We start from the raw sequence: 12,618 nt of genomic DNA, 5'->3' as shown, positions 1-12,618 counted from the left end.
GGTTTTACTGTTAACCTATAAAGCGTTACATGGGCTTGCTCCTACCTATCTTTCCGAGTTGGTCCTGCCGTACATACCAATACGTACGCTACGGTCACAAGACGCAGGCCTCCTAATTGTCCCTAGAATTTCTAAGCAAACAGCGGGAGGCAGGGCTTTCTCCTATAGATCTCCATTTTTATGGAACAGTCTGCCTACCCATGTGAGAAGACGCAGACTCGGTCTCAACCTTAAGTCTTTACTGAAGACTTATCTCTTCAGTAGGTCATATGATTGAGTGTAGCCTGGCCCAGGAGTGTGAAGGTGAACGGAAAGGCTCTGGAGCAACGAACCGCCCTTGCTGTCTTGCCAGGCGCGTCCCCTCTCTCCACTGGGATTCTCTGCCTCTAACCCTGTTACAGGGGCTGAGTCACTGGCTTGCTGGTGCTCTTTCATGCCGTCCATAGGAGGGGTGCGTCACTTGAGTGGGTTGAGTTACTGACGTGATCTTCCTGTCTGGGTTGGCCGCCCCCCTTGGTTTGTGCTGTGGTGGAGACCTTTGTGGGCTATACTCGGCCTTGTCTCAGGATTGTAAGTTGGTGGTTGAGGATTACCCTCTAGTGGTGCGGGGGCTGTGCTTTGGCAAAGTGGGTGGGGTTATATCCTTCCTATTTGGCCCTGTCCGGGGGTTTCTTTCGGATGGGGCCACAGTGTCTCCTGACCGCTCCGTCTCAGCCTCCAGTATTTATGCTGCAGTAGTTTGTGTGGGGGCTAGGGTCAGTTGGTTACCTGGAGTACTTCTCCTGTCTTATCCAGTGTCCTGTGTGAATTTTAAGTATGCTCTCTCTAATTCTCTCTTTCTCTTTCTCTCTGAGAACCTGAGCCCTAGGACCATCGTCAGGACTACCGGGCATGATGACACCTTGCTGTCCCCAGTCCGCCTGGCCTTGCTGCTATTCCAGTTTCAACTGTTCTGCCTGTGGTTACGGAACCCTACCTGTCCCAGACCTGCTGTTTTCAACTCTTAATGATCGGCTATGAAAAGCCAACTGAGATTTATTCCTGATTATTTATTTGACCATGCTTGTCATTTATGAACATTTTGAAAATCTTGGCTCTCTTAATTTTCTCCTCTCTCCTTTCTTTCTCTCGGAGGACCTGAGCCCTAGGACCATACGTCGGGACTACCGGCCGTGGTGACTCCTTGCTGTCCCCAGTCCGCCTGGCCTTGCTGCTATTCCAGTTTCAACTGTCTGCCTGCGGTTATGGAACCCCTACCTGTCCCAGACCTGCTGTTTTCAACTCTTAATGATCGGCTATGAAAAGCCAACTGGATTTATTCCTGATTATTATTTGACCATGCTTGTCATTTAGGAAATTTTGAAATCTTGGCTCTCTCTAATTTTCTCCTTCTCTCTTTCTTTCTCTCGGAGGACCTGGGCCCTAGGACCATGCGTCGGGACTGCGCCCCGTGGTGACTCCTGCTGTCCCCAGTCCGCCTGCCTTGCTGCTATTCCAGTTTCAGCTGTTCTGCCTGCGGTTATGGACCGCTACCTGTCCCAGACCTGTTGTTTTTCAACTCTTGATGATCGGCTATGAAAAGCCAACTGAAAATTATTCATGATTATATTTGACCATGCTTGTCACTTATGAACATTTTTGAACATCTTGCATAGTTCTGTTATAATCTCCACCCGGCACAGCCAGAAGAGGACTGGCCACCCCTCATAGCTCGGTTCCTCTCTAGGTTTCTTCCTAGGTTTTGGCCTTTCTAGGGAGTTTTTCCTAAGCCCCCGTGCTTCTACACCTGCATTACTAGCTGTTTGGGGTTTTAGGCTGGGTGTCTGTACAGCACTTCGAGATATTAGCTGATGTACGAAGGGCTATATAAAATAAAATTGATTGATTGATTGATTGATTGATTTTGTATACAAACATGTTGTGGGTCATTTTGACCCGGAGGCTTTCATCTGTCTAGATATTTGCACAGGTCCAAATTAAACACTTATCATTACCTTTGGGAGAAAAGGAGCTTTCCCAAGCTTCTCCTTCTCAGTGTGAGAACAGCAGATCTGACAGACTTTCAAAAATGAGCTCCAGAAAATGCTTGTTTGTTTGAAAGGAATTTTATTTTTCAAAAAGTTCTTAAATATGGAGTTAAATCAAATGTTCTTGTATTTCTTATTTCTGAAAGGTCTGACAAAATAAAGAATTGGCTGTTTTTACGTGATTCTTTGACTGTCTTGAGTGTGTTTAAACTGTGCGGGTCAATCTGACCCATACCACAATGGACGTCATTTCTTTTCAGCAAACCACAAGGGTTTTTCAGCTTAATCAAGACTCAAACAAACATCTTTCTGTTTAGGCCTAATCAAAACTGTTATCAGTAGCCTACTATATCTGTGGTTCATGACACGGCATTCCTCCATGACCATGAGAATGTAGGCCTACTGTGTTGAAATTCATACGTTTGATTGTCATTTCTTTACTTACATGGTTAGCAATGTGTTATTGATTAGACCACCCAGGTCCGAACACATATTTTCGTACATTTTTGCCTCTGAGATGGTTCCATAGTTTTTCTTTATGTTGGAATTAGGCTTATGTTAATAAGATTAAGAAGTCAGTTTGTTCAAAACCTGTATTCTACTCTCCTCTGTCTTCAAGAATGGCCTTACATGTGACCATCCTTCAAAATTACGTCTTGCTACTGTAGACCTAATAAATAATTACATCTAAATTCTAGAGTGAGATCTCATTTGTATTACACAATGTCTGTGTGTTTTACAGTGTTGTAAATGTAACTCATAACATGGTCTGAGGTGGTACATTCTCGGTGGGTCATTATCAAATTATAACTTTCATAGACAGGCTACAGGCTGCATTGCAAAAAATTATACGAATAATAAATAAAAATAGAATTAGCAATATATACACAGTCAAATTCAGACAATTTGGATCCACATAAAGCTTTATTTTCACAAAGGACCAGTTATTCAACCAGGGTACAATGCCACTGTATATTCTTGGCACACATGGTTAAGTGTGTGATATATTGCACTATGGAATAGATCACCAAGTCTACTGAAGCTAGGCTAAATTATGCAATGCTGCTTAACATACTAACTGCTTATTGCTGTTAGCATTTAGCAAAAATACATCAGGACTGCCATTTCAGATATTTGTCATGAACCATTATATTTTGGGAAGTGCACATTGAGGCATTGGAGGGTAATGTTTCATGTACAGTTTTCTAAAATGGTGCGAATGCCATTCTTGCTAGGTGAGAGAGGAGAGAAAGTTAGCTGTCACTTCCACACAAGGCCAGTAGGATCTTCTCATAGTCGCCATTGGTGTCATTCTAAGGGGGTAAGAGACAGAGGCTGTATCACAACCGGCCGGGATTGAGAGTCCCATAGGGCGGCGCACAATTGGCCCAGCATCGTCTGGGTTTGCCCGGTGTATGCCGTCATTGTAAATAAGAATTTGTTCTTAACTGACTTGCCGAGTTAAATAAGAGTTACTCTACAAAATATAAATCATGTTTAGACACCATAATATAACATTGTATTTTGACAATTATTTTTCAGATGCCATATTTTCCCATTTCACACATGGTCAGTCTTCTATCCTATCTCAGATTGGACCCAGAAATCTGAATACTTCGTACAATCTGATGCATGTCCTTAAAACTCTGGACCCCGATTAAGCCTAGTCCTGGGTTTAAACTCATTCTCAATGGAGAATCTGTTGAAAAAGCTTTAAGGTCTAGTACTATGCTTAATCTGGGTCGGGGAAACAGTTCCTTGTCTTTTATTGCCACTTTGGCAGTGGAGATGTTTGCTCACCAGAATATCCTGGTAGAGGGTTTTCCCAAACGTCTTCTGGTACGCTTGTTTGATCCGGGCCATGTCCACTTCAGAACGGCTCACCATGATACGGGTCAGAATCTTGGTCCTGGTTCCTTTACCCTGGGGTATGGCACAGGCACACAAACTGAAGATTTATAACCAGATGGTGCAAGATCCTTAGCTTGAACCGAGATCTGTTTGTGCTTTCTTGTACAGTATTTGCATGTTCTTCTGTAGATTGTCAAATCTTAAAATAGGGTCGTTTTGGACTGTAACAGGTACCTGGATTTGTCCGATAAGAAACATTTATTTTCATTTTTAATAGATTTTCTGTTGCATACCCTAATGAACACGACCCAGGTCAAACTCTTATCTGGCACATAAAACATACTGTAACTATGTTTAACAGTAAACAGACCTTCATGGCCAAGTTGAGAATCTCAGCAAAGAAAGCAGGCTTGCTTCCAGCACACTTCACTGAAAAACAGATAGCAAAACCAGTCAGATGACATCATAGAGCAGCATAGACAAGAGGCAGCATTCCCCAAAGCTGTCGCAAGGATATCGGAATGGCCATGAGGTGACCAGTGCATTGCAGGAGTTGTAGTATAGTGAATGTGCCTTTGGATAATGTGCCATCCCATCTATTTATAAGTGATGATTATTTTATACTCGAGACCAATGTTAATTTGCTCACAGTGAGGGCTTTTTGTGCATGAGGAAATGAAGGACAGTGTAATGTTACAGGACTGATGCCCAGTGAAGGGTGTGATGCAGCAGAAGACATGGATTGAGGGTGATGCACAGATTATTTAAAAGACATTGGAACATTACTAGACTTGGTCCTGGCAGTGCCATCTCACCCAAGGCAGTCAGACAGTTCTCAATGTCTCCCTTCAGTTCCAGGTCGATAGCCTTTGTCACATCCACCTTACTGTACTTGAAGTACTTCTCAAACCCTGAGAGAGAGAAAGAGAGAGCGAGAGAGATGTACTTGAAATGTTCAAACAGTATCAAATAATTTGTGGTTGCACGTGCAGTGTACGAAAAAGGGAAAACACACGCACATCTAGATTATAGTAGTATTCAGTGTCTAAGTGATGACAAAAACAAAGAACCCTATAGATAGGGCTACAATGTAATTAACAGGTGGTGAGAAATAAGTGTGTGTGTAATTAAATAATTAGGTGGGTGCTTATATTTGTCCTATTGCTCAAATAAAGAGATTTTAGCTAATACTTGTTAAATAATCAAAAAGGTATGGGTAAAAAATTATTGACACCCCTAAAGATTATTTTACGATGAATAGATTAGATGCGTTTATTAGTCACATGCACAGGGTCACAGATGTAATCGAAGTGTACAGTGAAATTCTTGAGTATACGTAAATGTTCATTGGGGGCGGTGGGGTAGAATATGCATAGAGAGAGCTGCAAAGGGGGCAGGAGGGGGACCAGGTAGCTGCCTAGTGACTATTCAGCAGCCTGATGGTCTGGGGGTAGAAGCTATTGGTCAGTCCGACAGTTTGTCATAATACTCCTATACTGCCCGCGTCTGAGTAATGGAAGCGGGGAGAACAGGCTGTGGCTTGCTTGTCTGAGGTTCTTGATGATCTTCTTGGCCTTCCTGCAACACCTGGTGTTGTAGGTGTCCTGGATGGCAGGTAATGAGCACCCAATTGTACGTTCGGCTGAGCGTACCACCCTCTGTAGAACCTTGCAGTCAGTGGCAGTGGAGTTGCCGTACCCGGCCATGATGCAGCCTGACCGTATGCTCCCGATGGTGCTCCTGTAGGAGACTGAGGGCCCCCGGACAAATGCCTAATATCTTCTGCCTCCTGAGATTGAAGAGTCGCTGCTGTGCCTTTTTCACCTCGATGTCCGTGTGGATATGACCATTTCAGCTCATTGGAGATGTGTATACCGCAATCAGTTACTTTGTTTTGCTGACGTTGAGGGAGAGGATGTTTACCTGGCATCATACCGTCAGAGTGCCTACGTCCTAGGCTGTCTCGTCGTTGTTGGTAATCAGGCCTGCTACTGTCATGCCGTCTGCGAACTTGGTGATGGAGTTGGAACGGCGTGAGGCCACACAGTCGTGGGTATACATGGAGTACAGGTGGGGACTGAGGACGTAATGTTGCCTACCTTCACCACCTGGGGCGGCCTGTCAGGAAGTCCAGGAACCAGTTGAATAAGGAGTTGTCTCAGGGTTTTGAGCTTTGTGATGAGCTTAGAGCACACTATGGTATTGAAGGCCCAGCTGTAACTGATGAACAGCAGCCTCAGATATGCATTTATTTTGTTTATGTGTTTGAGGGCAGTGTGCAGTGCAATGGCGATTGCGTTGTCTGTGGATCTGTCAGGGCAGTAGACGAATTGGAGAGGGTCAAGTATGTCGGGAGGGAGGAGGTGATGTTTTTTTTTAACCTGCTACACTGGAAGTGTAACTTTTGGTCGAGGTGAGTAGAGCGCAAGCCACTTTATCCTATTGCTCTACAGCAGGGTTTCCCACACTCGGTCCTGGGGCCTCCCTTGGGTGGACGTTTCATTTTTTTACCCAGCACTACACAGCTGATTAATATAATCAAATCTTGATGATGAGTTGGTTATTTGAATCAGCTGTGTAGTGTTAGGGCAAAGACCAAAACGTGCACCAGGGGGGCCCCAGGACTGAGTGTGGGAAACCCTGTTCTACGGTGTGAGCCCACACGATAACCTGGAGTACTCTGATGAGAAGGACATAGGCTACTAATTGTGTGAGTTGACAAATTATCAGACAAGGCAAGTCAATCAAAGAAACAGTTTGTCCTTGACTTCAACACATTTGCGTAAAAAAAATAATGATTAAACTAAATCAAGTGGTGTAGCGCTGCCTCATCTAATTGAAAAGTGCTGGGAAAATGCTGCTCGCCACACGTTTGCCGGCCCTGCTCTCACCATTACCAATAATGGGGGGTTAGCATTTTTGAGGGGTATGATATTTATCCCTCTAACTTTCTCACTCATCATTGTTCACAATTAATTAATGATTATCTGTAATCACGGTAGCATCCACATTAATATACTGGTCAGTATATAGATCATCTTTGCTACTGCAGATTTTGGGAAGCTATGGACAACTGCAAAAGTGTTGCTACAACTCTCAACAACTTTTCTGCCCTCAATTGAGCAGGTGCTATTTATCGACAAAGTTCAGTGGGAGAAAGTTTAAATAGTGAGACTAGTTTCTGGAAGACAATGCCATGCTGACTTACATGCGTTTACATATGAATACTTAAATAGGTGTGGCTAAGGCTTAAAAGGGTGTGAACGATGCTGAATGGGCTTAAACAAAGAGGAGCACTCTAGCAAGGGCATTTCTACTACTTGTCTCCTAAGTGGTTTTACAAGTTTAGCAGCATAATTTACCATGTTTCGACAAACTACAGTGTTTGATATACCAGAAGCTCTGAGTCTGTACTTTTATTTAGCTCACATAGAGCTGTGCTGTCACATATTCACCTTGGCGGAGCTGAGGAGCACTTCTGGTGGTCAGAATGTCTATGAAGACAGAGCAGTCCGTTCCCTTCTTCTTCTCTCCAGCCTCATACAGGGCCTATGGATCGATAGAGTAGGCACAGGCATCACACAGGGATTAAATTACACATTGACTCTCTGTGCCAGTGTCAAACGTTGATTTCTTTCTTCTCCTCCATACCTTGGCATCACTTTCAGCAAGTTCCTGGTTCACGATGAAGTCCTCATTCCTAGTAGCCTACAGTATGTGAGGGAGAGAGCGGGGGCAGTGAGGTTAATTGTGCCATACTATTCATCTGAGGTTAAAGAAACTATAAATAAACACACACACACACCTTGCAGAGCGAGAGCAGAGCATTTCTGAAGTCTCCGCCTGTGTCAGACTTGATGTCATTCTGCAGCTCGTTTTTGTATTCTAGCAAGAAAAAAGCCAGGATTATTGTCTTGTTGTAACTATCACATCACGTACAGGACATCTACATATACATATTCACATATTACACACCTTCCTGATAGGCTTTCTTTATCTCTTTGATCTCTTTATTGGTCCTGGAGGCCAGAATCTCAATCAGAGTATCCTCATCTGTGCCCAATCCCTGAGAGAGATAGGTGAGAGGGGCGAAGGGTCAACAAGGACAAAAGGGTCACATCAGTCATAAAGCTGAGACAAAAGAGCCCAGGATTGGATGACACAAACACATAAGGAGCTGGGCCATGTTCATTATACCCCAAATGGAACAGAACAGACTGAAGCATGGCACTACCTGCACCTACAGGTCTACCACTATGCCAGACACCTCCCAGCTAGCACATAACGTTGTGAACTCTATGTTTCTTAGAGATTGGTGAGACCGTGGTTGTCCCATGGTTATTCTGCATACAACCTTCCCATAACTTTCTGGGAATGGTGCTGGATAGTTGTTTGGCATTGAAACATTCTCAGCACATTTAAGAAACTTCACTAAAATTATAATTCAATTCCATTGATAGAGAACAAAAGGTCAAAGTTTCAAATCTCACTGACTGTGCCAAAATATGTTTGCATTATTAATGCTTAAGCAAATGAATTTCCATGTGTCCCGTCGGTGCTTGGAGTTCTAAACATTCCCAGAACCTCCCTGCAACCTAAAAATATACGTTCCCAGAACAAGACACATTTTCACTTCCATTCTCAGAACGTTTAAAACAACATTCTCAGAACCTCCCTGCAACCATTTTACCAGTCAGGAAACATATGGCTTCGTTCACAGAACCAATGGGAAACCAAAAACGTACGTTCCCACAACTTCCAAGGAACCAAATGTGCTAGCTGGGCTCACACACACTACACACTGCACATGCACAGACTTGTGTATCGTTAAACCAAAAGTATAGTAGGTACTCATCACCACTTTTCTTACCGTCTCCTCACATATTAAAACAGTCACACCCATTGTACGAAGAAGACAGACAGTCCCACCCATTTTAAAAGTCCCACCGTTATTACACAACTACACAACAATACAGCAGAATCGTGTCACTATGGGTAGGGTGTTAGGAAGTGGGTGGGTCATACTAAACAGCTAAGCAAGAATACAGGATGACGTCATCCCAGCGTCCTCTTTAGAAGGTAATCATTACACTTAAATTATTTGTATTGCATCTATTGCCGTCTCTAGGCCACCCGAACGGAGGGAAAGATTCACATTTGTTTGTATTCTAAGTAGTATTGTATATTCTTAGTAGGAGTGAGTGAGTGAGTGAGTGCATGTGTACCTTCATGGCCAGTTTGAGCTGTTGGGCGTCATATTGGGCTGGCGTTTTGAGCAGTGCCAGAACCACCTCCTCCAGCTCTCCATTTAGGGCTGACTTCAGGGCAGTCTCCAGAGGCTGCAGACAGAGGGATGATACACACTTCCACAGTCATACACATGTGTTTTAGCTTTCCAGGTGCGCCAGGTTTCTGGATTATGCACGTTTTGCATTGTTCCATTAGTCCTAAAGTGCGAATTCCACCCACGAGCTGCCAAACCAAACGCACCTAGTGGGTGTCCCGTCTTACCATGCCACTAGCCTTTTGATAGCTAGCTTTGATCTGCTGTCTCTGGGCGTTGCTCCTCTTCACCAGCACATCAATGAGGGTGTTCTCATCTACACCTACGTCACAGAGACAAGATGGAAGGACTTGTTCAATAAGAAACGTTGTTGCATACTCTAATCCATGAGCCCTTATCAATTTCTTTATGAACATTAAGTGTCTGTGTGGCCCCGGGCTTACGGTTAGGCAGCTCTGACTACTCCCCAGTAAGAGACAATGAAAACACGGACCCGGAAATGTACACACGGTCACATGCCCTCAGAATATCCTTCTATGCTCCATCATGTTACACACGGAGTGAGTTCTATTCAACTAAGCTTCTCTGCTATGAAACACATTCAAACATTATTTGTGTGTGTGTGTGTGTGTGTGTGTGTGTCAACCTCACCTTTGGCCTTGATGGCCTTATCCAAGATGCCTGCATCCCCATCGGCACTGAAATGCGGGTAGGGAGTCACAGTGCCCTGATTGAGTTGGGTCTGAGAGAGAACAATTTCACTTAGCTGCCATGCAGTGAATCAATGGATACCTTCACAAAATGTAGAGAATAGTTCAGAAACAAAGAGAAACATCCCATACAAGGAATAGGGATAGAGTGGGAAAGAGAAGGAATTGTGCAGTTTGTTTCTCAGACTCTGTTGCTATCCTCAACATCCGTCTATTTTTCTCTCACTCTTCCTCTGTCCTCCTCCCTCCCCTTCCCCCTAATTTTTATGCGGCTACAAAAAGTACTCAATTGTCAAAATGAGTCAAGTAAAAGTAAAGGTCATCCAGTAAAATAAGTCTAAAAGTGTTTGGTTTTTAAATATACTTAAGTATCACAAGTAAATGTAATTGCTAAAATATACTTAAGAATCAAAAGTAAAACTAAAAGTTTAAATAATTTCAAATTCCTTATATATGAAAACCAGACTGCATGGCTTTCTTGGTTTCTTTACATTTATGTTTAGTAAGTCGACCAGATCAGAGGCAGTAGCGATGACCAGGGATGTTCTCTTGTTAAGTACGTGAATTTGACAATTTGTCTGTACTGCTAAGCATTCAAAATGTAACGAGCATTTTTGGTTGCTAGGGAAAATTTATGGAGTAAAAAATATATTATTTTCTTTAGGAATGTAGTGGAGTTAAAGTAAAAGTTGCCAAAAATATATAAAGTAAGATACCCCAAAAACCTACATAAATACTTAGAGTACTTTAATGTTTTTTTTTTTTTTACAAAAGTACTTTACATCACTGGCTACAAGTGTACAAACACAGCCTGGTAAGTTGTTCCACAGAGAACACAATTTTTTGGGGGGTTTCCCTCAAGTAAGTGGAACAGAACCCTACCGAATCATCTGCAAAGCCCAGATAGAGGGTCTGCTGCAAGAAGGACATGGTGGCACAGGTCTGCAGAGAGAAACAGGGAGATTCAGTAATAACCACAGTACAGTATTAATAAAATCCTCTATCTTGACATCAAAGTCTATTGAATTTCTAAAATTAGTGTTGAAAAGCTCATTCTTTGATGCCATCATATGCTACAGTAACAGTACCAGACCATGCATATATTTTGTCAAACTGTATTTCATGGACTCATTGTAACGGTCGTCTTTAGGTGAGAGATTGGACCAAGGCGCAGCGGGTGATGAATACATAATGATTTATTTAAACAAAGACGAAACACGAAGAACACTTGAGAAATTTCAAAATAATAAACGAAGTCAACAGACCTGAACAAACGAACTTACAATATACGAAGAACGCACGAACAGACTACATACACGAACGAAAACGAAACAGTCCCGTGTGGTGCAACATACACAGACACAGAAGACAACCACCCACAACAAACAATGTTAAACAACCTACCTATATATGGTTCTCAATCAGAGGAAACGTCAAACACCTGCCTCTGATTGAGAACCATACAAGGTCAATTAACAATGACACTTAACATAGAACAAACACAGACTGCCCACCCAGCTCACGTCCTGACCCACTAAACACAACTATACAAAAGGAAAACAAGGTCAGGAACGTGACACTCATCCCCAACAAAAAAGTAAACAATGTCTCTGCCTATGATAGGCTGCCGCTTATATCGGCTAATCATCATTAAATAGAATACAATTATATTCCTAGAACAACTGGATAGAAATGTGTGTTTATGAGGGTGCACAGATTAATTATTTGTCACGGCACCATCTATTTCACAATGTTGGCAAAGAATCTGGTGGTGACCGCGCCTAACTGGAATCATGTAGAACTCACCCAAAACTTGAACCTTTTCCTCACTTTTACTCAGTTAGTTCACAGTGCTTTTCAAGACATAACAGGATCTGAGGTATATGGATCCGTTACAGAAAATAATGAATCAAAAATCATTCTGAAAAAATCACAACTACACCACAGCCACACTGGCTATCTGATATGAGCGACGTGAGTAACAAAGAAACAGGGATGTACGCATGGTAAAGTTCCCTAGGGTAACGTTACACTGCATTTAGAATGTATTCATACAGCGGTGAAGTTAGTTTCCCATCTAAACATGGTTTCAAAGTCCCTAAAAAGGAGAGAAGTGAACAAATGATTGTTACCTAGAATTGGAAGTCGAGATGCTCAATTTCCTGGAGAAGGTCTATTGAATAAAAAAAGGGATATCTTACCAGCTAGACAAAGGTAGGGACTGTGAAACTTTCTCAGACAGATTGCATGGGCCTTGGGAAGATGCACTCATATATTTATATACATGAAAAACCCCACCTAGAAATGGTGCAGCCCACACTCGACACTATCATTGGACAGGCACTGCTGGTTGCCAGACTGTGTAAACCTTTCCATGCAACCCAGTAAAGTTGTCAGTAAATGAATAGCAGGCAGCAGTAGAAGAAAACTGACAGATCTGACACAATTTGGTTACATGAAAACAGATGTGGAATGTTTAGCAAGGTTCCCTCTTGAGATGATGTTAACAAATTCAATATTTAATGTAGACAGTATAAATTGAAGTGAAATGAGATTTCTTAGGCTATGGAAGTTGTGCCTCGATATGGGGGGAGCAGTTACCGGTAGGCCAAAAGGGGTTCCCTTAAATGGGATTAGCTAGATTCATTATTGGATTTTTAAGTTAATTAGCCATTGAGTCTTGAAGGATATAACCTATAAATATAACCTATAAATGAGCTGCGTTACCCATGAGAGTCCAAAATAT

At 42.6% G+C, this 12,618-nt stretch overlaps 1 protein-coding gene across 5 annotated transcripts; it reads right to left on the bottom strand.

Moving 5' to 3' along the window:
• Positions 1-2,932: 2,932 nt before the first annotated feature.
• LOC111974647 (annexin A1-like) lies at positions 2,933-12,163 on the bottom strand. Of its 5 annotated transcripts, none has more exons than XM_024002541.2 (14): positions 12,074-12,163; positions 11,679-11,746; positions 10,755-10,814; positions 9,814-9,904; positions 9,390-9,484; positions 9,104-9,217; positions 7,854-7,944; positions 7,684-7,763; positions 7,530-7,586; positions 7,334-7,427; positions 4,694-4,789; positions 4,249-4,307; positions 3,828-3,950; positions 2,933-3,340 (listed from the first exon to the last, which is right to left on the bottom strand). In XM_024002541.2, exons 3-14 carry the CDS (start codon positions 10,800-10,802, stop codon positions 3,281-3,283), a joined length of 1,008 nt encoding a protein of 335 aa, XP_023858309.1. In that variant the 5' UTR covers positions 10,803-10,814; positions 11,679-11,746; positions 12,074-12,163; the 3' UTR covers positions 2,933-3,280. The 5 variants fall into 5 exon arrangements, with proteins under 5 accessions (XP_023858309.1, XP_023858308.1, XP_023858313.1 ...); XM_024002540.2 differs by having other exon boundaries at positions 12,005-12,120; XM_024002545.2 differs by lacking the exon at positions 11,679-11,746.
• Between the last annotated feature and the right edge of the window lie 455 nt (positions 12,164-12,618).

This window comes from Salvelinus sp. IW2-2015, linkage group LG15, assembly GCF_002910315.2.
Source record: "Salvelinus sp. IW2-2015 linkage group LG15, ASM291031v2, whole genome shotgun sequence".
Lineage (NCBI taxonomy): Eukaryota > Metazoa > Chordata > Actinopteri > Salmoniformes > Salmonidae > Salvelinus > Salvelinus sp. IW2-2015.
The sequence above is the reverse complement of the archived record's forward strand: the minus strand, read 5'-3'. Positions and strand labels throughout refer to the sequence as shown.